This window comes from Lampris incognitus, chromosome 20 (genome assembly GCF_029633865.1).
Source record: "Lampris incognitus isolate fLamInc1 chromosome 20, fLamInc1.hap2, whole genome shotgun sequence".
Taxonomy (NCBI): domain Eukaryota; kingdom Metazoa; phylum Chordata; class Actinopteri; order Lampriformes; family Lampridae; genus Lampris; species Lampris incognitus.
The window spans coordinates 22,899,557-22,923,708 of NC_079230.1; the positions used below are offsets into that span (position 1 = coordinate 22,899,557).

Sequence of the window (24,152 nt, forward strand, 5' to 3'; positions counted from 1 at the left end):
AGAGAGGAAGACAAAGGAGCGGGAGAGACTAAATTGGCTATGTCCTCCTGTCTCCTGAGTAGGAAGCTCCTGGGTTAGGTGGGCTATTCTTATAGAGGGCACGGAGAGGTCTGTGTAGCTCCCCCGATGCCCCTCCCACCCCCATGTAGGACACCACACACAGTTCTAAAGACCACCTGAGGGTTGGGGGGAGCCAAAAAAGGCGCGAGAGGAAATGGAGATATATTTCTTTTTTTACTTTTACGGACGTGCCCGAGAATGTGGTTGGTATGGACGCTACAGGAGACCTCGGAGAGGAGTCGGGGTTTGGTCTCGGCTCTCGGGGTTTCTTCACATGTGCCTGATTCAACAAACAAGGCCTCGGATTTGAGTTTCGCTCCGTTCATTGCGGCGAGCGTGCTCCGCCAAGCACACACACTCACGTGTAGGAGGAGACAAGAAACCGTGCACCACAGCAGGGATGATGTCAATCTTTAATGGCTGATGGCCTGAAATGTCTTCATTTAACATTTTTTTTTCATTTTCATAAAAACTTTCTTTGATCAACATTTTTTTTTTTGGTTACAAACAAACAAACCTATGCAATTCACTGAAACAGTATCTCCTCACAGCGGCTGAAATACATAAATATCAACAGTACTGTACGCATTATGGAGAAAATAGAAACCTAAAAATAAAAACCCACACGCACACACACGCGTGCACGCTCACGTGCCGTGCACAGAGCACACGGGCACTCACGAAGATTCAAACGATAAAGGGATATAAGGTTTCCTCTGATGGAGGAGGAGGGGGGAGGGGGGGGAATCATCGTATCAGGACACTCCGCCTTGCAGCTGGCGACCAGAACCCGTCCCGGCGGTCTGCTGGACGAGCGCGTCCTCCCCTCTCGACTTCACAGTGACTTTATCAAGGTAAAGCAGTGTTCACGATCACGCTGGCTCCGCTCGTTCACTTACGGACACAACGAGGAGCTTTTTTTTCAAACCACCAAAACGGATAAACAGTCAAACTCGCAATAATATTGAATTATAGGGCAGGCAACGTCTGCGGGCGTCTTAAAATACCAACAAAACAAACACGCGCGCGCGCGCGCGCGTACACAGAGAGTAAATATTTGTTCTAGGAAACTTGGCGCAACACTCGATGCAACAAAAAAAAAACACAACTGCATCTGAATCAAAACAAAAATCGCTTCATAAATCCCCCTATGGGTGTCCGGGGAGCGTAGCGGTCTATTTCGTTGCCTACCGACACGGGGATCGCCGGTTCGAATCCCCGCGTTATCTCCGGCTTGGTCGGGCGTCCCTACAGACACAATTGACCCGTGTCTGCGGGTGGGAAGCTGGATGTGGGTATGTGTCCTGGTCGCTGCACTAGCGCCTCCTCTGGCCAGTCGGGGCGCCTGTTCGGGGGGGGGGGGTAGCGTGATCCTCCCACGCGCTACGTCCCCCTGGTGAAACTCCTCACTGTCAGGTGAAAAGAAGCGGCTGGCGACTACACATGTATCGGAGGAGGCACGTGGCAGTCCGCAGTCCTCCCCGGTTAGGCAGAGGGGGGTGGAGCAGAAACCGGGACGGCTCGGAAAATAGGATAATTGGCCGGATACAATGTGGGAGGAGAAAAAAAAGGAGAGGAAAAAGACAAAAAAATGAAATAAATAAAATAAATCCCTCTATGGTTTGATATTATGTACCTAGTTCTATAGTCAAGACATAGTAGATATTGGATATATTACACAGCCAGTCCAATGATTGTGGACACAAGATTGAACATTGTCAGGTTAGAGGATATTTTTTTTCTTCTTCTTGAGTTTGTGATTGTCACATCACCGTGATCTTGTGACACATCCGCCGGGTGGACCCATAAAACTACAGGACGTATTGTCTCCATGCGACGTTTGGCCTCGAAATGTCACACTAATAGTCCTGTGCAGACATCTCTCATACGAGGAGGAGGGAAAAAAAAGAAGAAGGTTATTGCAGGCCCAGTAAAGACAAAATTACAAAAACGTTCTTGTTTTCACTCCGATCATTAACAATATAAATCTATATTTTACAAAAAACAAAAAAAAATCAGATCACATCGTTTCCCCTAAAAATAGACAACAGATAAAAAACAAAAAAAAAAAAAAACCGTTTACATGACTATCCTTTCAGATATGGAGATACTCTTTGGAGTGACACCAAGAGAGACATGCAGCCAAGAAAAAAAAAATATATATATAACAATAATAATGTCAAACTTCATAAGAATTCAGATTGAGGAGTACAAAGCAGTCGAGAACTGGAATAACTCCGCCAGTCCAGATAGCTCTCCAGTGTAGGGGGGGGGGGGAGAAAATGCCTTTGGTCTTTTTTGTTTCTCTGTACTGCGCCGCCGTCCTCCCTCTGCACAACCTAGGAGTCGTTCTCTAATTATAGCAGGGCTTAGTTTGCCATGCGTTGCAGTCTCTGGGGTCACCCCACCTTCACCAGTGATGGCTTAATCCTGTCAATGTCTTTATACCGCCACTTCGTCTGCCCCCTCTCCGACTCCCGGCACGTCACTTGACTTCACTGGAATTTCAGCAGGGCTGCTGCACACGCGAGTCACAGCTCAATCCGCTGGGAGAGAAACCGGACGGTTGCTTCCTCGGTGCAACCGAAGCGTGTCTTGAGGGGAGGGGGGGGGGTCCAACAAGGTGGGGAGGTGGTATACTTTGCGTTATTGCGGCACATCACCGGGGTTAAGTACGCCTCGAGGGGGGTGGGGTGGGGGGGTTACACATGACCTAACATTTTCCACACAGCATGAAGAAAAAGACTATATAGCAAACCGACGAGACTGCTTTGGTGTAGCAGGGCTACCGTCCATGTTATAATGGCACAAATACGAAAGAAGGGGGGGGGGGGACATAGTAGGAAAAGTAGAGGTTTACAGTTTCCTCACAAAACCTAAGCACAACATTAACCAATCGAACAGGACCGTTTCAAACATTGCCTTGATTACAAAAATACAATTTTGTATTTCTTTAAAATATCTAAAAATGTACAGCATCGTTGTTGTTGTTTTTTTTTCTCTTTTTTTTGTTGCAAAGTCATGCTTCAACATGTATTTAATAATCATAATAACATTAATATGAATGATATACAGAATAGTAATGATCATATAATAACATGGCCTGGTTGCACTTTGGTTACACGCCCATACGCGAGGCCTCCCGAATGGCTGCATAAATTAGTCCCAGACCTCGGGGAAGCTTCCCACATGTACAACGTCGACCGCACCGTCTTTACACCTGCGCACGTACATGTGCACAGCAGACCGCCCGTGTACAGTACGGTACAGAGGTGATGAAGCCGGACAGTGAACGATGGGCTTTTGTGTCTTTTTCGCCTGCGTGGCCAGCACCGCTCTGTGTTGACATAAGGCAGGCGATGTAGGAAGTGTAGCCAAAGTTTCACAAAAAGAATTTTTTTCGAGTATGTAACAGTATAAAAAAAGAGGGATGGGGTTAACAAGGGGGGGGTCGATGTGTGATGGAGGCTGGGGTCTAGTATGTCCTGAGGCCCATAAGGCTGCTGCTGCTCCCTGAGAGAGAGAGAGAGACAGACAGACAGACAGACAGACAGAGAGAGAGAGAGAGAGAGAGAGAGAGAGGTGAGGTTGCCATGGTCACAGCACCTAAACCATGTGCACATGTACACTCGAGAAAACACGAGGGATGATGTGAAGCTGCACCAAGACCGCACACACACACACACACACACACACACACACACACACACACACACACACACACACACAGTTCACTTGCACACGGCATTTAAGAGCAGTGTGATACAATGTGAACACAAATATCTGTAGGTACACACCACTGTTGCAAACACACACATACACACACGGGCATACACAAAAAAACAAACATGTTTCCCATTAGCTCACTCAATTTCGCTCCCTCGCCTCCTTTGCGGGGACTAACGTTAAGACCACACACACACCCAGGTTTATCCCACCAATATCTGATTCTGGCTGTGTTTTCAAAGGCCTTCTGCGTCAGGCGCAAACTAAAACATTTGTGCGTGAAAGCTGACACAGTGTCAATATGCCTGGGTGCTTTAAAGTTCATTCCTGCAGATGTCTTTGGCAGCGACACGTTGTCTCCGAAAACCACGGCAAGGTTTTCACAGCTTTGTTCCTGCAAATCCACGCTTTCAAATCAAACGCCGCGTCAGCCCAGGTGTGATTTACACGTTTTGGCCGTGCCCGCCAGGCTCACGTGGGCCGCTGAGTTCCCACCGAGAGCTGTGAACTTACCGGCGGTCCGCTGCTCAGAGGGGTAGGGTCAGGTCAGTCCTTCTGGTTTCTAATAGGACACAAGAAGCAGTCAGCAACACCCGTTACGGCCGGCCACGGCCACCATCACACATCAGGAACCTGGGGACACAAAGGAGATGGGCGTCACTGGATGGCTCTGGCGTGCAGCAAGGCTTTCCAAATTAGTGAATGACTAAAGGAAAAGAAAGTGTTAAAATATCAAAAACTGATCTCTGGTTATGTGGTGAAGTTTTATTTAAGTTTTGTTCAAAATACACCCACTATTTAAAGGCTCCTGAAGAAACTCTTCCATCAACCTGAATATCAAAAATGTGGATTTTTTTTTCCTTTCTGTCCTATGTGAGAAGATCCAATCGTAGGACACAATAGCGGAGTTAAACCTGTTAACCAGGGATAACGCTTCATTGGCAGCTAAATTGTTGACCACACAATACATGAATTGCTGTCCTTATGCAGCACTCAGTGGCATTTGGTAAAATGTTATGTAACGTTGTTATTCACGCATTTGGTGAAATTTTATGTAGCAGTTGTTATTCATGCATTTGGTAAAATTTTATGTAATGTTATTCACGCATTTGATAAATTTTATGTAACATTCACACATTTTGTAAAATTTTATGTAATGTTATTCACGCATTTGGTAAAATGTATGTAACGTTATTCACGCCTTTGGTGAGATTTTATGTAACATTCACACATTTGGTAAAATTTTATGTAACGTTATTCACGCATTTGGTAAAATTTTATGTAACATTGTTATTCACGCATTTGGTAAAATTCTATAATAATAATGATAATAATAATAATAAATCAATCTCATATAGCGCTTTTCTAATACTCAAAGTCGCTTTACAATAAACGGGGTGAAACAAGACGACAGATAAACATAACACAACATAGAGGGGTGGATGGGAAGGGGGGCTTATGAGAGGGAGAAGCGGCAGCCACGCATGACGCCAGCAGTACTCTCCGACTTGGATACAAAAGGGAAAGAAAAACAAACATCATAAATCAAATAAATCACAGATGAAGTCTGAAGTTTATGTAGCGTTGTCATTCACGCATTTGGTAAGATTTTATGCAACGTTATTCACGCATTTTGTGAAATTTTATGTAATGTTGTTATTCACACATTTGGTAAAATTTTATGGCGCAGTAGTTATTTAAGCATTCGGTGGTATTTGGTATAATTTTACGCAGCGTTGTTATTCACATAATAGTTTCAAACCAGGAAGCAAGGGTTGTCGTTTTCACATGCACAGATTGTCCTCCAGTGACGTCACCGGTCGAAACTTTTCCGCACGATTTTGGCAGCGTTTCAGAGACGCATAGAAGACTGCCCCGTATAACTGCTGCTTTATTTATTTATTTCTATTTTTTTGGTTTTGAGATACTTTATTGATCCCCGTAGGGAAATTGTGCTTTGCATTTAATCCACCCTAGCTGTGTAGCTAGGAGCAGTGGAAAGCTGCCGTGCAACACCTGGGACCAACCCCAGTTTATCTTGCCATGCCTCCGTCAGGGGCACAGACAGGAGTATTAACCCTAACATGCATGTCTTTTTGATGGTGGGAGAAATCGGAGCACCTGGAGAAAACCCCCTGCAGACACGGGGAGAACATGCAAACTCCATACAGGAGATGACCCTGGGGTTCGAACCCAGGACCCTCTTGCTATGAGACAACAGTGCTAACCACTGGGCCACCGTGCTGCCCAAGGAACTCTCAACTCTACTAACAGAGTGTTATCTCTACAACATTACATATTGAGATGTTAGGAATCGTTGTGGTTTCATTTTAAGCTGAACTTCCCCAAAACATCCTGACTTCCCATGAACCCCATCCACAACAATTCCTCCAAATTCATGACATCCAGCAAAATAATGAGAAAGACCGAGCCCCCCCCACCCATCCGACCCAGATGTGTTGCCAAAAATAGGAATTTCCTGGAAATTGTGGTCACTGGGGGTTCAGCGGTGTGGGGGGTCTGTGGGGGTGTGTGCACGTTTGCAACTACAGCAGGTACCTACAGATATTTGTGTGTTCTTTGTAGCAATAAATAACTAGGAAAACACCAACATGACCCACAGAGACAGACAGATAGTTTGAGAAGAATGAAAAAAAAAACCCAAAACAAGTGTTTGCTGATCAGCGTAGTGTGTTTTGAAGGTAACATGCCTGGGCACGGCTGGCCTAGCTAATGCCCTATTGTGCGTTCAATCAAGGATGAGGGAATCGATGCATTATACAGTCGCTCGGCTAAGCTGAGGCGACGCATACTTTCAGACCACCCCATTTGTTCTGGCTGAGATGCCAAGGTTAAAGATTGGGTTGATCATTGAACATGTCTTTGTGGATTAGGGGAAGGTTTAGTGATTTGCAGGCTTAATGTGTTACATCCAATAACTTGGATCCGACGCACAATGTGAGATAAGTAAACAAGCGCTCTAGGGGAACGGGGGTGGGGTGCGGTGGGGGGGGCAGCGATCATGAATGTGCGTACTGTTTATTCTTTAGCGAAGCATCATGTAGCAATTGTTCCCATTAGTGCTTTCGGTGATTGTGTGCTGTAAGTGTAGATCATCAGGGTCGAGCTAGACCACAAACGCGACACGAGAGGAGAAATCTTCAAAACAACTCTTTCCGAGTCTGGTGGGAGCGTAATTCTAATAACTGCCGAGTCTCAAAACGCCTATTACTGTCATTTCTCAAACAGGATCAAGTTCTTTTCTTCCACATGACAGGACTTTGCACCATCCAGAATCAATGCGGAGACCTTTACCTGTGCAGCGAGGCCATGGAAGAAAAAAAAAGAGAGGACAAGGGGTCAAAGCCCCTTTAATCCAATATAAAGCCTTTGGAACTAAACTGTGTATCTCACACAGCGACGATGGTGAGCGAAATGGAGGGGGGGTGATGGGGGGTGGGGGGGGGTAAATGCAGCTGCTGACATGAATCAAGCCCTTGAAACCCGGCACAGGCACAAGGCCGCAGTGTAGCTATACAACCCCTGATATGTGTGTGTGTGTGTGTGTCTGTGTGTGTCTGTGTGTGTTGTGTCAGTAGGGGGTGAGAGAATTAAGTCCCACTTCCTTATTGAAGGGGGCCTCAGCTGGCCGTCTGCTCCCTGGTGGGAGTGAGTTCTACGTTGCACAGGAACCACTGGCTTTGTCGGGCTATTGGCCAATAAGCCCCCCCCATCCCCCTCCCTCAGGGCAGGCAGCCACACTACACACACACTGACACACACATACACACGAGTACATGCACACAACTCCCTCACTCGGTCTCTCTAACTCCCTCACATGCATAATACATGTACACACACACACACACACACGCACACGCACACACACACACAAAACCTGCACTCCCCCACTGTGTGTTGTCAGATGGAAAATCCAGATTACCTTCCCCTAAAATTCACCTGGCATTAGTGTCCACGCTGAAGTTTCCTTTGTCTCCACAATACAAAAAAACAACAAAACTCTGTTCTAACAAGACGTGTACTTTCATATCAGATCACAACCCGCCCCCCTCCCCCCCGAAATAAGTAATAAAAACAGTCCGCGACCCCCCCACGGGCCTGTTGTTATGAAAACTAGTTAGATCACCCCCCCCCCCCCGAGATGATGATCTAACTAGTTTCCGGGGTAAATCAACGGGTTCGCATGTTGTTGTTTTCGTGTCTCTTGTCCCGGCCTTGGCGTGATGATGTGCCGCGCTCCGACCTGCGTCACGGCATCTGAACCTAGCGGAGTAAACTCCCACCGCCGCTGAGAGCGGACATACATTTAGATTATCAGTCGGTTTTAAGACTAGATGACTTGTCCGGATGAGCCGTGTGGTATCTTCATCAGTAGGTGTTCAACCTCAACTGCAAACACTCACATGACTGAAGTAGCCCCCCCCCCCCCCCCCCAACAAAAAATATCTTGAGGAATCCTGCTTTCAGTGACGGCAGGTAAATCTACAGTCAAAACCAACAGCGGATCGAGCGCGGCCAGCAACCTTCAACCTGCCTGAACCTGCGTTTGGGGGTGCTGGTACTCTGGAAGCTTTCAGAATTCCCCCGTTGACAGGCAGGAAGCCAGGTGATAACTAAAGCTCATTATGAGCCATGACTTCAGACCTCTCCCAGTGAACAAAGAGACCCTGCATAACGCTCTCATTTCAGCTGTTCACACACACACACACGCACACACACACGCGCACACTTGACACAGTCCAAGGCAAAGTACATACTCTAACCATGAGTGTGGCCCGCCTGTTGAATGACTAGACGACCGCTGAAAAACCACAGGCCTCTCAAGACTGTGAAGTTGTGCGCTTGTTTGGATTCCCGCTGTGGAGGAACTCGCGGTGCTGTTGTGCGACCGGACGATTTGGGTTTGAGTGACACCGACAAACCCCTTTTATGGAGGTTACTGACTAACCAGAAGGCAGGCAGGCTGCAAAGCACCGCCTCGGCAGCCGGAGTTTAAAGCTGCACCGTACAACTGTTTCATCGGGTGAGTGCTCAGAAGTTTATATGGGACCAACTGCCCCCCGCTGGTGTCTCGGTACACCGGGGTAATTCCCCCCCCCCTACAGCATCACGTAGTCTGGGGCAACCAGCCTTCATGCATATCACATTTTTTTTCGATTTGCCCCCCATTTTTTTCCTCCCCAATTGTACCCAGCCAATTACCCCACTCTTCCGAGCCGCCCCGGTCACTGCCCCACCCCCTCTGCCGATCCGGGGAGGGCTGCAGACTACCACACGTCTCCTCCGATACATGTGGAGTCGCCAGGGGGACGTAGTGCATGGGAGGATCACGCTATTCCCCCCCCAGTTGACCCTCCCCCCTGAACAGACGCCCCGACTGACCAGAGGAGGCGCTAGTGTAGCGATCACAACACACATCCAGCTTCCCACCTGCAGACATGGCCGACTGTGTCTGTAGGGGTGCGCGATCAAGCCGGCGGTAACACGGGGGGTTCGAACCGTCGATCTCCATGTTGGTAGGCAATGGAATAGACTGCCGTGCTACCTGGACGCCACACATAAATGAAAGTCTGGTCTCACAGTTATATGTCCAGAACAAACAGAGGACTCTGGACAAGCGCTAATGTGTGTGCAGTAGTTTTTAATGGATGTTTCAGGGTGGTGGCATCGTTACTGTACACCACCGCAGCATCGCCATCTCTACTGCAGGTACCGCTCACAACAAACAAGCACCGCTACTGCACCAAACATGCATAGTTATGTTTAAGTTATTTTTTTGTTTGAGTTTTGGCTTTGTTTAAAAAGGAGACAAAAAGGGCGCCCGGGTAGCGTGGCGGTCTACTCCATAGCCGACCAAATGGGGACCAGAGATTCGAGTCTCCGTGTTGCCTCTGCCTTGGTTGGCCGTCCCCACAGACGTAATTGGCCATGTCTGCGGGTAGGAAGCCGGATGGGGGCGTGTGTCGGTCAGGCGCCTGTTCAGGGGGGAGGGAGAACTGGGGGGGGGGGGGTAGCAGGATCCTCCCACGCACTACATCCCCCTGGTGAAACTCCTCACTGTCAGGTGAAAAGAAGCGGCTGGCGACTCCAGATGTATCGGAGGAGTCATGTGGTAGTCTGCAGCCCTCCCCGGATCGGCAGAGGGGGGTGGAGGAGTGACCGGGGCGGCTCTGAAGAGTGGGATAATTGGCCGAACACAATTGGGGACAAAAGGGGGAGGGGGAGTTTGCTTCCTTTGAGCGACACTCCCTCTCAGCTGGTTTCCAAACATGAAATTCTTGAAGTATTTCCACACCGATTTGTCAGCGTTGAACACGAGTCGACTAGAGGGGTCAAGGGGCTTTGAGGCTCAGGTGATGCTGAAAAGGAAAGGGGGCACGTTACAACTTCTGTCACTGGTGACACAGGAAATGGACATTCAACTTTCCCATCGGGCTGACTGCAGGGCCATCGTAGGACGGTTCTTCGAAGGCTTGTAGGTAAATTGTATGCCAGCGTGCATGTGTACAGGCATATATGTCCGTGTACGGGGCGGACGCCGGGGTGTGTACGCTGTGTGGCGCATAATTTGTATTTGTGCGTGCGCCTGCTTCCTATAATTATCACATCTGCCTGTATTTTGAGTGGACGCCTGAGTCTCACCTCAGCTGTTCCCAGACTTCCCCTCGCCGCCGTGAGCCGGATGTGGGGACGATGTTGTTTCACCGCTGGGGTTTGTATCCGCTGGGGCGGCCTGACCGGCCAAATGACTTCCTCTCAGTTTGATAGAGGAGTAATTATTTCCTCTTACTCCCTCCCTCCCTGCTTCACTCCCTTCTTTCTTTTACCCCCCCTGAGGGACAAAAATCCCCCAAAACATAAAAAATCCTCTAAATATCTCAACTGTCATCTGTTTTTCCCACGGCGGTGTCGCTGCAGCCCTGTGGGCACCCAGGCCCAAACCAACAGTCAAGTCGGTCAGGCGTCAAACACCCAACCCTATATATCCTCCTTCATCATAATGACATGGTACCTCAGGAAATCCGTTTGTTTTTCTCGTCGTTTCTTCAGCACAATCTACTTCATTAAACGGATCCAAAAAAAAATTTAACCCCTAAAACCAACAAATTTTCACAGTCCGTTCCCAGAAGCCTCTTGCCATGTTCAAGATTATTCTGTTGAATCTTTCTTTGGCATCTGCTAAGGAAGTCAGTATCCATGGAAAAATGTTCATTTTTGGAACGCACAAGATAGAAAATAGATCTCCACCATGCACAATATGTGTTTTAAGTTTCTTCATCCCAAAGCCCTTTCATGCATCTTTTAGTTTGTGCACATCTTTCTGATGTAAAGCACCTTGAGCTACACTTCATGTAGGAAAAGTGCTACCACAACTACCATGTCATTATTGTTCAGTTGCTTCTAGCTGGTTAGCTATAGCCTGGTAAGCTGCAGGACTGTACAGTTTCTGTCATTTATCCTCCTGTAAGACTGTTTCATGCTGCAGGACTGTACGGTTTCTATCATTTATCCTCCTGTAAGACTGTTTCATGCTGCAGGACTGAACGATTTCTGTCATTTATCCTCCTGTAAGACTGTTTCATGCTGCAGGACTGTACGGTTTCTATCATTTATCCTCCTGTAAGACTGTTTCATGCTGCAGGACTGTATAGTTTCTGTCATTTATCCTCCTGTAAGACTGTTTCATGCTGCAGGACTGTACAGTTTCTGTCATTTATCCTCCTGTAAGACTGTTTCATGCTGCAGGACTGTACGGTTTCTATCATTTATCCTCCTGTAAGACTGTTTCATGCTGCAGGACTGTACGGTTTCTGTCATTTATCCTCCTGTAAGACTGTTTCATGCTGCAGGACTGTACGGTTTCTATCATTTATCCTCCTGTAAGACTGTTTCATGCTGCAGGACTGTATAGTTTCTGTCATTTATCCTCCTGTAAGACTGTTTCATGCTGCAGGACTGTATAGTTTCTGTCATTTATCCTCCTGTAAGACTGTTTCATGCTGCAGGACTGTATAGTTTCTGTCATTTATCCTCCTGTAAGACTGTTTCATGCTGCAGGACTGTACGGTTTCTATCATTTATCCCCCTGTAAGACTGTTTCATGCTGCAGGACTGTATAGTTTCTGTCATTCATCTTCCTGTAAGACTGTTTCATGCTGCAGGACTGTACGGATTCTGTCATTTATCCTCCTGTAAGACTGTTTCATGCTGCAGGACTGTACGGTTTCTGTCATTTATCCTCCTGTAAGACTGTTTCATGCTGCAGGACTGTACGGTTTCTGTCATTTATCCTCCTGTAAGACTGTTTCATGCTGCAGGACTGTATAGTTTCTGTCATTCATCTTCCTGTAAGACTGTTTCATGCTGCAGGACTGTACAGTTTCTGTCATTTATTCTCCTGTAAGACTGTTTCATGCTGCAGGACTGTACGGATTCTGTCATTTATCCTCCTGTAAGACTGTTTCATGCTGCAGGACTGTACGGTTTCTGTCATTTATCCTCCTGTAAGACTGTTTCATGCTGCAGGACTGTACGGTTTCTGTCATTTATCCTCCTGTAAGACTGTTTCATGCTGCAGGACTGTATAGTTTCTGTCATTCATCTTCCTGTAAGACTGTTTCATGCTGCAGGACTGTACAGTTTCTGTCATTTATTCTCCTGTAAGACTGTTTCATGCTGCAGGACTGTATAGTTTCTGTCATTCATCCTCCTGTAAGACTGTTTCATGCTGCAGGACTGTATAGTTTCTGTCATTCATCTTCCTGTAAGACTGTTTCATGCTGCAGGACTGTATAGTTTCTGTCATTTATCCTCCTGTAAGACTGTTTCATGCTGCAGGACTGTACGGTTTCTGTCATTTATCCTCCTGTAAGACTGTTTCATGCTGCAGGACTGTACGGTTTCTGTCATTTATCCTCCTGTAAGACTGTTTCATGCTGCAGGACTGTATAGTTTCTGTCATTCATCTTCCTGTAAGACTGTTTCATGCTGCAGGACTGTACAGTTTCTGTCATTTATTCTCCTGTAAGACTGTTTCATGCTGCAGGACTGTATAGTTTCTGTCATTCATCCTCCTGTAAGACTGTTTCATGCTGCAGGACTGTATAGTTTCTGTCATTCATCTTCCTGTAAGACTGTTTCATGCTGCAGGACTGTATAGTTTCTGTCATTTATTCTCCTGTAAGACTGTTTCATGCTGCAGGACTGTATAGTTTCTGTCATTCATCCTCCTGTAAGACTGTTTCATGCTGCAGGACTGTATAGTTTCTGTCATTCATCTTCCTGTAAGACTGTTTCATGCTGCAGGACTGTATAGTTTCTGTCATTTATCCTCCTGTAAGACTGTTTCATGCTGCAGGACTGTATAGTTTCTGTCATTTATTCTCCTGTAAGACTGTTTCATGCTGCAGGACTGTATAGTTTCTGTCATTCATCCTCCTGTAAGACTGTTTCATGCTGCAGGACTGTATAGTTTCTGTCATTCATCTTCCTGTAAGACTGTTTCATGCTGCAGGACTGTATAGTTTCTGTCATTTATCCTCCTGTAAGACTGTTTCATGCTGCAGGACTGTACGGTTTCTGTCATTTATCCCCCTGTAAGACTGTTTCATGCTGAAGGACTGTACACTTTGTCATTTATCCTTCTCTCACCATGTTCTGAACAACAGATAGACCAAGAGGCGCTGCCTTAATAAAACAAAAAAACAAAAAAAACAAAAGGGGCTGGGCACTACAGGATTGGCACCAATCAACAGCTTCATGGATGTTCGCCCTTGTCCAACCCCCCCACCCACCCACAAAAAAAAAACCAAAAAAAAAAAAACAACAACTCCCTTTTGAGTCCCTTCGGATTTGGGGAAACATGTTTCTTCCTGTCCCAAGACTGTACTCAGGGGGTATCTGTGACTGTGTGACTGGCGCCAAGTACTCACGTGCACACACACACACACACACACACACACACACACACACACACACGCGCGCGCGCGCGCGCCATAAGCAACACGCATACACAGACAGAGTAGAAGGAGATTTGTTTTGCTTTGCGGTCATGTTTTTTTCTGCTAGCACAACAGTGTTCCTTTTGTCTGAGTGAGAGCGCCGAGCATGTGTGCTGCGCAGCTCTTGCATCGGTCACGATCGTCTCTTGTCCTTATCAAAGGCCGTATCACAAGGCAATGCGGCATAAAAATCTCTCCTAATCGTTTATTCGGTTTGGCATCGGGTTTCAAGGTTTTGTTCTTTTTCTTAAAGGGAGAGAGAGAAAAAAAATCTTGCTGGTGGGATGAGATGATGTTCCTCCTGCCCTCCAAAAGTTTCTCCTTAAAGAAGTGAAATCTTGTTTTCGGTTCTCTTTAAGGAGATTCTGCGTTTATTTTTAGGTGAAAGTGCATGGAAAACAAGTGAAGCAATCTCTCCCAACTGTCAGATTAAAAAAGAAAAAGAAAAAGATTTTGGGTCCCAGGGCTTGACCTAATGACTTTTACAGTGGTCCTGTTTTACGTAACACTAATTAGAAAACAGCAGTAATAGAAAACTAAGTTGGACAGGGAAATTACACTGATGGCAATTTAGCTGTAATTTGCTTTTAATTTGCTCCATTACAGCAGCTGCGGTGCATGTAGCGCCGCGTATTTACGACCGTCTGTTGCATCGGGGTGGCACGTCTCAGGAGATGGAGTGGGGTCATCTAGTAATCGGAGGGTCTCCGGTTCGATCCCCGGCTCCTGCGGAGAGCATGTCGAAGTGCCCTTGAGCGAGACACTGAACCCCCTAACTGCTCCTGATGACCAGGTTGGCGCCTTGCATGGCAGCTTCCACCATCAGTGTTTGAATGCATGTGTGGACGGGTGGATGTGAGGTGTACACTGTAAAGCTCTATGAGCGGACAGTAGACTAGAAAAGTGCTGTATAAATGCAGTTCATTTACCATCACATTTTCAATCTCTTCCTTTCCCAATTTTTCTGTTATTTTCCACAGTGGAAAAATAGCAACAAAAAAAAAAAGATTTCAAATTAAAAACAGTATTTCATTCTGCCAGTTTGTGACAAGTATACAAATATCCCTTACAATCTAGCCCACAACATCCAAATTTTTTACCACAAAATTAGATCAATAATATTGTTATGGCAATATTAGCTTTTTGCTTTGTAATAAAATACCTTCAACATCGCGTAGAAGCACAAAAACCAACTATTCCCCCCCAGTCCCAACACTAAGGCTCTGCAACTGAACCGTATATCAGTGTAGAGCATTGCTATAAAAGCAATATTGGAACATTTTATTTTATTACAAGGCCCGTGGTAGATAAGAATATTCAAATGCTGACGTAAGATGAAAACTGAGCCATAAGTGTGGTCTGTCATCGCAGAGATGAATAGTCATGATTATCAATGCGAGTCACAGTATGATGCAAAACAATCAGGTTTACTGTTTTAGCCTAAATGGTGCAGCTCTATAACCATATATAATCGAGGCCCTTGAGCCAGTTGTGTATTCTCTTCGGGATGCTGACATTGATGCCGTGCATCTGACAGAAAGCATGCCATCAATGGAGTGCCTCGACCTGCTGTACTCCCAACACATGGCCCGTTTTCAATTGAACCTTTTATGCGTTGCAACAAGTGTGGGACGCACATTATGTTCTGGTCACTTAAGACTCGATGACTCGCTGTGTCAGTTCCCTACCGCCTCCAGACTCATTTGTCTGCTTTACACAGCCAAGTTTCAACCTCTGAAGTCAATCGAGAGAGACGTTGCTGCTCAACTAAATGGGCCGGTTCGGTCAGAAGTTCGGCTGTTTTTCCCAACCATAGCTTTTGGGGTACACAATGTGTAAGTTGTGGTCACAGGGGAGGTCTGGAAGGCATCGGGTGTGATTAGTTTAACCCCCCACATGCTGCAACGTGAGTGTTGTAACACTTGTGTGAGTTATGGCTAACAAATGTTTAGGAATGTTTCATTGCCTGTTTACACCAAGTGTCATAACATTTACAAAAGCATTTCATAGCATGGTGCAATGTACACCTCTTTCTCATAGCAGGACTAGAGAATATGTGGATGTGCATGCTCTGTGTGCAAATGTGCATGTGTGTATATTCAAATGTGTGTGTGCATATGTGCGTGTGTGTATATCTAAATGTGTGTGTGTTTGTGTGTGTAGTGTAGTTACTCACACATACTTCAGCAGAACTGCCTGGACTTCCATCCCTGAGGAGTGCCATCTGCAGGTGGGAGCCAGCGAATCTAAACACACAGGACACACGCATTCAATTCATCAGGTTACCGTATTAGTTGCGCTCTATGTGTTCACGGGAGTCGATTTGCAATCAGCGTATTCGTTTGGATGATTTAACACTGACGTTTTCTGCTTTTGTTTTTCCACGAAATGGAGCAGACAGCTCAACTTAAGTTCCTTGGAAAACAGAATAGGGGAGTACAAGAGAAGACAGTTATTGTGGGATCTGATCCAAGGCCAGCAGGGGCATACTGTACATGAGGTCATATGGTTTCAGGAACTGACTGGACCAATTCATTGGCTCACACATTTGTGCTTCTTTTTTTTTTTAGCTGACTCTCAAATTAACCCATATACAGAAGACTGTATGAACTGCCGTCTAAACCCTCTTGCTGGAAGCCACAGGGTCTCTTTGTGCATGTCGGGTTTGTATGCACATGCTTCCTCGGACATGCTCGCACACATAACCAAGCAAGTGAAATTGCAAGCTAAGCAGATTCAACCTAGGCCTATTTCAAAGTCTGACATCATCGCAGCTTCAGCTTTAGTACCTTCGCTAGGGGTCCTTATACTTAAATAACCTCACTGCGTGCCTGCATTATATAAGGAAATATATATATATATATAGAGTATATAAAACAGCTAATGAAGTCCCTCTGATATCAAAGGTATGAGTCACAAAGTAACTATGAAGAAGTGTCTTGATGCATGCCCAATAATCCAGGTTAAGAAAATCAAAGAAGCTGAGTGATGAAACGTATCTGTCAATAAACATTGTATCCAGAAGAACTGATTCAACCTTCTTTGATACAACGTTTATTGACAGATACATTTTACACTCAACTTAGTTGAGTGAAATAAAACGTTTATTGACAGATACGTTTCATCACTCAAACGTTGTATCCAGAAGAACTTATTCAACCTTCTTTGATCTACAAAGAAGCCGACACTGAAACAATGGTAGTCCACATATTGCGTTTGAAATACAGCATTGTCTAAAGATTGCATGAGTGAAGATCAACGTGAGCTTGGAACACTGTCAGCGAACAAAAATTCACAGGCTGGACAGCTGAAACCAAGACCTTAAAAGAACCAGCCGGCACCAAACAGGCTTCATGAGAAGAATTCAACAAGATCAATACTGAACTGCTTTGTGAACTCACAGTAGAGCCGGGCAGATTAAAAGAGGTAGATAATTGGGTTACGGATAAGGAAAAGAAAAAGGATTTGATTAATGAAATAGGTGATGCACGGAAGAATGATACAAACTGTTCAAACAGCTGAAGGTTTAAACCACACATCAAAAAGTCTCCATAATGCCGCTAATTGGGATACGTAAGCTAGACTTGCATTTGCTAAATGTGTAATGAATCGTGTTTAATGCTCATGATCCAAAAAAAAAAAAAAAAGACGACATTTGTTCTATGGTGTTTGACCTTAGCTTCCTATATATTCATACTTTTTCTAGGCCTCCATTTTTTCATGGTTTTTGTGGTCAATATTTGGGTGTATTTTCAGTAAGATGTAATGCTAATACGGGCCAAACGAGACATTAAACTAGATGATGTTACTCTGCAGCTGACAATGGATCTTCAAAACAGCAGTTACTAAAGATAAGTCTTCAAGACTTAGAAATGATGCGATCTTTTTTTCTTCTTCTTCCTTCTTTTTGCAGACATAGGGAGCTTTGTTTTTTTATCCAGCACACCTGAATTCAAAGCCACCTATGAATTAGAAGCACTACAATAACATTTTAGGTGAGACTCTATTGACCTCAAAACCTCACATGATTTTCAGTGCTTAAATGACTGACTTTGATTTCAGTCCTTGGTAGCCATAGGAATTTGTAATTGGAACAGAATTTGGCATTCTGTGCTCTGCGTGCCCCGTGGGTGGGTGAATCATTTCAGGCTCGGCGGCGGTGGCTGGTGGTGCAATGGGCTCAGGAGGAGGAAAAGGAGGAGGAAGTGACGGTTATAGTCGTGGTGAGGGCTGGGTGGGTGGGTCGGGGTGGTGGTGGGGGGCTGCAGGTTACCTGAGTGTGGAGCGAGGAGGGGTAGGTGAAAGCGGGCGGGAGGGCTGGCGAGAGCTCCGCCGGGTACAGCGGGTATGACGCCCACACGTCTGGGCTGCTGGGATAGAGAGCGGGCACTGTGAGTTCATCTGTGGAAAGAAGAAGAAGAGGAGGAGTGGGGTGAGGAGAGTGGCCAGTGGATGGGTGGGTGGCTACAGAGACAGGGTGGAAGTGGTGGCGGCGGAGGTGTGGTGCCAGCGTGTGTCAAACAGTTATCTGAAGTAGCTCCCCGTTTATCTTTGCCCTTACTGCCAGCAAAGAATGTGAGGAAAACATCTCAGTTAGTGCTTCGCTTATGGAGTCAGCGATAGAGGGATTTGAAAAAAAAAACTAAAAGAAAAGGAAAAAAAACAGGACCTAGAGGAAAGTGCATGAGTGAAAAGACGAAGGTGGTCATGGTGAGGTGCAGAGCAGTACAGAGGGAGTGAATTTGTGTCTTAGTGCAAAATCAGCTCCAAAAACAACTCTTTGGAAAGTTGTTAGACACCGATTTTTTTTCTACGTGCATAAAGAACATTTACAATGTACTCTACATTTTGAGGTCTCATAGCAACTGTTTTATCGATGCACGATCAGGAAAACGGCTGATTTAAATGGCTCTAATCAGGAAGAGACAGCAATTTCTCTCCTGGTTATTACGTCATGCTTTCATTAATCGTTTCCTTCCATGTCTTGCTGGGGCCAGAGAAGTGTACACCCTTGGCAGAAAGGTCCAAGATAAGAGCAGTTTGGTCATTCAGGAAGAATTTAGAAACCACAGCTGGCCCATGTTCAACCATCGCTGCCTGCTTCTAAATGCGAATACTTAACCCCTTCACAAAAATATTTAACTTAACACGGGACGACACGGAGCTGCATCGGGAAATTCCACACACGCTCAAAGCTCAAAGGGTTGGCTCCGGGGTATCACGCCCACAGCTAATGGTGAACATGTATTGTTTATGAACCATTAATCTAACTCTGAGGGGAATGTGTTGCTTGGGGTAGAAAGCTCCAGAAGTCACATTGACAAATGACGGGCTAAAAAGTACATTAAAGTACATTAAACAGAATTTGATTTCCAAGGAAACGTGTTGCCTGTTTGGATACGATGCTGATAGCAGATTCCTCATTCGAAAAAATTTGACCCCCCCCCCACACACACACACACACACAAAAATACACCATGTCACAAATGAAGAGAAGAAGCACTTTCTGATGTTGCGAGGATAGGTAAAGTATGCTCAACATCAGTTCGTTTTTGCATTCATAGTCCCAGCCAAACATAAGAACACAGTAATCTGAACTACAACTACTTACGTAACCCGAACTACAGACCACAGAGATTAAGGGTTCGAGAGGAGCAACAGCAGACAGACAGACGGACAGTAAGAGACAGACAGACGGACAGATTCATGGATGGAGGACTCACATGGGTCTCTGCTGATGAACTGTGGCCCCGGGCTCTGCTGGGAGGGAGGGGGGTTGGGAGTACCAACCAGCTTGTTCTTGGCCATCTTGGTGTTGGCCTTGGCAAACTCCAGCCGCAGGGTCTGGGGGATCTCCGGATCAAACCGGACACCCTGGGATCAAATGGAAAAGTTAGGGAATCAGCAAAACAATTTTGTCCCCCCCTATAATATGTCCTCCTTGGTCTGTAAGCCACAGAACTTTAGAGGAGAGAGACTTGTTTTAAATTTGGTTAGGCGAATATCAACATATTACTTGTTAGTTTGGCTCTGAGATTAAGTAAGAATAACATAATATAGCTAAAGTGCGATGAATGGTATCGACTGACAGTATTTAGTAATATTTGCTGGTCTGTCTTTGGTTTTGTAAGATTTTAGTTAAATATAGATGCAGAAAATACAGAGGAGAGGAAAGGTCTTCCAGTATATATTGCATTTGAATAAACAAATACATAGATAATCAAATACTGTGATAAGTTTTAGGAAAATTGTGTCGATAATTCTTTAGCAATGCTAGACCCATGACAATTTAGTGAATTTACAATTTCTCCATTGGCACACCATCACCAGTAGAGAAATATTGATTACAAGAAATCAGTTTGGCACAAGGAAGGAGTCATTTCAGAAAACATGAATTAGGCTGCAGACAGACCCTTTGGTTTTTTTGGGATAACTGAAATATTATTTTTCTTCACTACCCTACAATTTTGACATATACTCAAATGTTCCAGTAATGTATGATACGTGTGACTACATTTTGTGGCAACCAGCATATATCAAATGTGAAATATGATGTCGTCTCTTGAGATGATTTCCAAAGATCCCCCCCCCCCATTTCCTTTTGTTTTCCTGAAAATGGCTGTGAGAAGCTACTGAGACATGTTTGTTCTTTGTAGTTGTCTTGTTTTCATTTTTTGGTTTGTTGAATTAGTTTCTCACTCTGTTTAAAGGGATAGTAGCAGCGTCCAGGTAGCATAGAAGTCTATTCCATTGCCTACCAACACAGGGATCGTCAGTTTGAATCCCCATGTTACCTCCGGCTTGGTCGGGCATTCCTACAGAAACAACTGGCCATGTCTGCGGGTGGGAAGCCGGATGTGGATATGTGTCCTGGTAGCTGCACTAGCACCTCCTCTGGTCGGTCGGGGCGCCTGTTCGGGGGGTGGTGGGGGGTGGGACTGGGAGGAATAGCGTGATCCTCCCACGCGCTACACCCCCTGGTGAAACTCCTCACTGTCAGGTGAAAAGAAGCGGCTGACGACTCCACATGTCTTGGAGGAGGCATGGTGTAGTCTGCAGCCCTCTCCAGCTTGGCGGAGGGGGTGGAGCAGTGACTGGGACGGCTCGGAAGAGCGGGGTAATCGGCTGGATACAATTGGAGAGAAAAAAGGAGGGGAAAAAAAATCCCTCTGAAATACCCACGTCCCTTGGGGGACCCAATGACCATAGACACTTCATGTGATGTCGGCGACAAACGTGGGGTCCAGCATGTTGGACCAGTGAGATATGAGGCGAGTGGAGGGGCGACATGCCGGTGATGACCAGCTAAATACTCTGAGTAGACTTCCTCAAACACTCTACCATCACTGCCCTAATCATCTACACCCCTATCTTATCCTCATTCTAAACATGTGCAGGCTAAAAAAAATGCTTGCTTGCTCTCTGTAACAACCGGCAGTCAATTCCAAAATGCAAATTTGGTTCGGAAAAATCTTCCCACTTGAAAGCCTGAGCCGTCTTTCCAGTGGACTCGTCCAGTGTGGAGTAGGATGTCTGTCTAGCTCAGTGCAAGTGGTCAGCGATGACATTAACACTGAACATGATGACAAACTGAGCCAGTGCATGGGATCATTCACACCCTGCACAGTCCAAAGGGTCCTAACCACGGGTCCCATTAAAACTGTATCCGTAAGCCTATACCATGACCCTATATCCCCCAGTCGTCATGGCATACGGTGAGCAATACCACTTAGCGCTAGCCTAAAAGCCTCGACAAATTCATGGGATACCAACGCTAACACATTCCGCCAAGAAATGTGTCTGTGATCAAGGGAAAACTGTCACTTCCAATTTCTACAATCTATAAAAAGAAAAGAAAAAATACCACATACACACTGGACTGAGTTATTTTTTTCTGCCAAGTTACACTTGCCCCAAAGATACAGTCCACAAATTGTGAATGTCCCCTAAACAAAGGTTTTCTTCATCTGGAGACAAAGCCGCCATTTTGCCGGCGTTGGAAAGCAACAAGGCCGAGCAAAATCTTGCTGGTGGCGGCAATCACCCCATCATCAACCTCATTTAAGAATCTCGTCTTGCCTATGGAACAAAAAAAGAAAAATGGGAAAAAAGAAAAACAAAGGGGGTCGGATCAATGGAGGGAAAATGCGGTCGGGTGGAAAGTTTCTCCGCAAGTGAGCGAGAATTCGGTTCCCCCTCTCATCCCCACGAGCTCGAGCCGAAGCGAACGCGGGACGACGGTTCTCATGGAGGGGAGGGAATTAACTGGGATTGCTTCGGCTCAGTGTGGAGGTATAATAAGATACACGGATATAATGAGGCCTGGGCACCTCTCAGTTTCCACTGAGGTCGATTTCGGGGGGGGGGGGTGTTCAGATGAGTTGAAACCCTACCTAGAAATGTTTGTTCTCGTTTTGTTTGGGTTTTTTTTTTATCTCGACACCTCTTCGCTGCCTGCACCTACCATTTGTCATAATGTCCGCTTTGGTGGAATTCTGTGTTGAATGTATAAATAGATGTCATTGTTGTGTTTATCTGTATCCGGTCATAGTTTGAGTAGAAATAGATTCATCCGTCCTCCATGCGAAACGTTACAACAGTTGAACACCCCCCCCCCCAACCAGCCCACCATCCCCTGAACGAACAATCCCCTCTAGGTTTTTCCCACATTTTCATATGCAAAGAGTTGTTTGCAAAATCTGGCCCATCGCCACAAGACCCCAGGGACATAGCCTTACCCGGAAAACAAGAGCACTCTACAATTCTCAACCCCACTGAGCGGTTTTGTGGAAACACTGAATACTGTTAACTCGTAATCAGATGATAATTTCTATTCCCTTCCTCTCCTCTCTCTCCTCCTTGCTTTGATGCAAGCCAATATCACCGCATCTGAGAGTTGACAGATGCTGCCGGAGGTGTCACTGTACCACTTTAAGCGGATGATTAAACTGATCTATTTCTGTGATCAAAAGACCAACAAAAACTTGAGGAAACGATGAAAAGGTGGGGTGCAATGATCCGACTCCAAAAATAAAAGAAAGCGAAGGGTTTGTGTTTGAGAGCTTCGGTTCATTACTCTCCATCTACACTTTGTTTTTCGAGATTTGACTAAAGCCCCTGCGAGGACGAGCTCTGCTTTGTGAGAATCGGTCTCAAAGCTCGGAGGATGCATTTTGAAATTAATGAGACTAAAATGAAGATCCTAGATCAATATCTTCTATTTATAAGCCATGGAGGTGCTAATTTTAATGTTTTTAGCGTGTTCAGCCACACAAGAACCGCTCAGACGGAAACCTTACGCTTTTCTAAATCACCCGTAAGACTTTAAAAATGCCACCTGCAGTTTTCAAAGATAACCAGACTGTACAGATGTAATAACACAACCGCAATCAAAGTTTTGCACATCTTTGGCTAGCCTACTTGTTCTAACTATGGTATGTGTGTGTGTGTGTGGGGGGGGGATATTTTCAAATATCCGGACTTCTTCCAAATGAAATCAGAGGACCTGGATGTGATATTGCACAGAGCCAAGATTTGACTACAGTTCTGCAGAGGACCAGGGAGGCTCATAGTAGTCACAATGAATATGGAAGCCAAGGCCGGTTTTCTTGGTGCACAGTGTGAAGGACATGACACTTACGTTCAAGGCATTCTTAGCAGCCTCTGCCTCTGATCTGCTGTCAAAGCTGACAAACCCCACCGGCTGCGGAGACGAGAAGACAGAACAAAAGAAAGAAACACGGTTTAGGGCAGAAATCTGAGTCAGCACCTCTGTCTGAGTGACATAGACATGGGTCTTTTTTTTATTTTATTTTGTTTTTTCATACTCCCCCCCCCCCACACACACACACATACACACACACACATGCAGGCACACACACTTGTGCACCTACACACACTTTTTTTTCCCAACAATGGTGACAGATTTGCAGAAAGAAAGAGAGGGGGTGAGCGAGAGAGAGAGTGAGAGAAGGAGAGGGGGAGGATGGAGGCCTGTGCTGTTGAAGTCCACAGAGAGTTCATCATTCAGGGGGATCGCACAAAACTCCCCTATGCCCAAATACGGGAAAAACACAGAAAACTCAGGCAAGAGTAAGTAAGAGAAAAAAAAGAGAGGGGGAGAGAGAGGGGGGGAGGGAGGGAGGGCGATGGAGGGAGGGAGCGAGGGAGCGAGGGAGAGAAAGAGAGAGGATAAGCAGAAGAGACAGAGCAAAAGACAAATAAGGGGGCTTGAGAAAGAGAGGTTATATGACGAGAGAGGGAGCGCACAGGGAAAAACAGTGAAAGGGTTGGAGGTGAGCGTGACAGATGGGAGGGAGAGAGAGACGGGAGAGGGCGGGGGGG

The 24,152-nt window shown here is 45.8% G+C and overlaps 1 protein-coding gene across 4 annotated transcripts in view; it reads right to left on the bottom strand.

Moving 5' to 3' along the window:
* Positions 1-217: 217 nt before the first annotated feature.
* The window catches only part of LOC130130376 (RNA-binding protein with multiple splicing-like), a 41,802-nt gene continuing 17,867 nt past the window's right edge, over positions 218-24,152 (bottom strand). The window contains exons 4-8 of one of the 4 annotated variants that reach the window (XR_008812159.1): positions 23,449-23,511; positions 19,532-19,682; positions 15,991-16,054; positions 4,300-4,419; positions 218-3,573 (exon numbers count right to left, since the gene is read on the bottom strand). Coding sequence is in view for 2 of the 4 variants with exons in the window: in XM_056300068.1 (XP_056156043.1) it covers positions 15,992-16,054; positions 18,082-18,209; positions 19,532-19,682; positions 23,449-23,511 (405 nt within the window). In the remaining 2 variants the exon portion in view is untranslated. Of the gene's footprint in view, positions 3,574-4,298; positions 4,420-15,984; positions 16,055-18,081; positions 18,210-19,531; positions 19,683-23,448; positions 23,512-24,152 lie in introns of those variants that run through there. The other 3 variants (XR_008812158.1, XM_056300068.1, XM_056300067.1) reach the window with 3 other exon arrangements.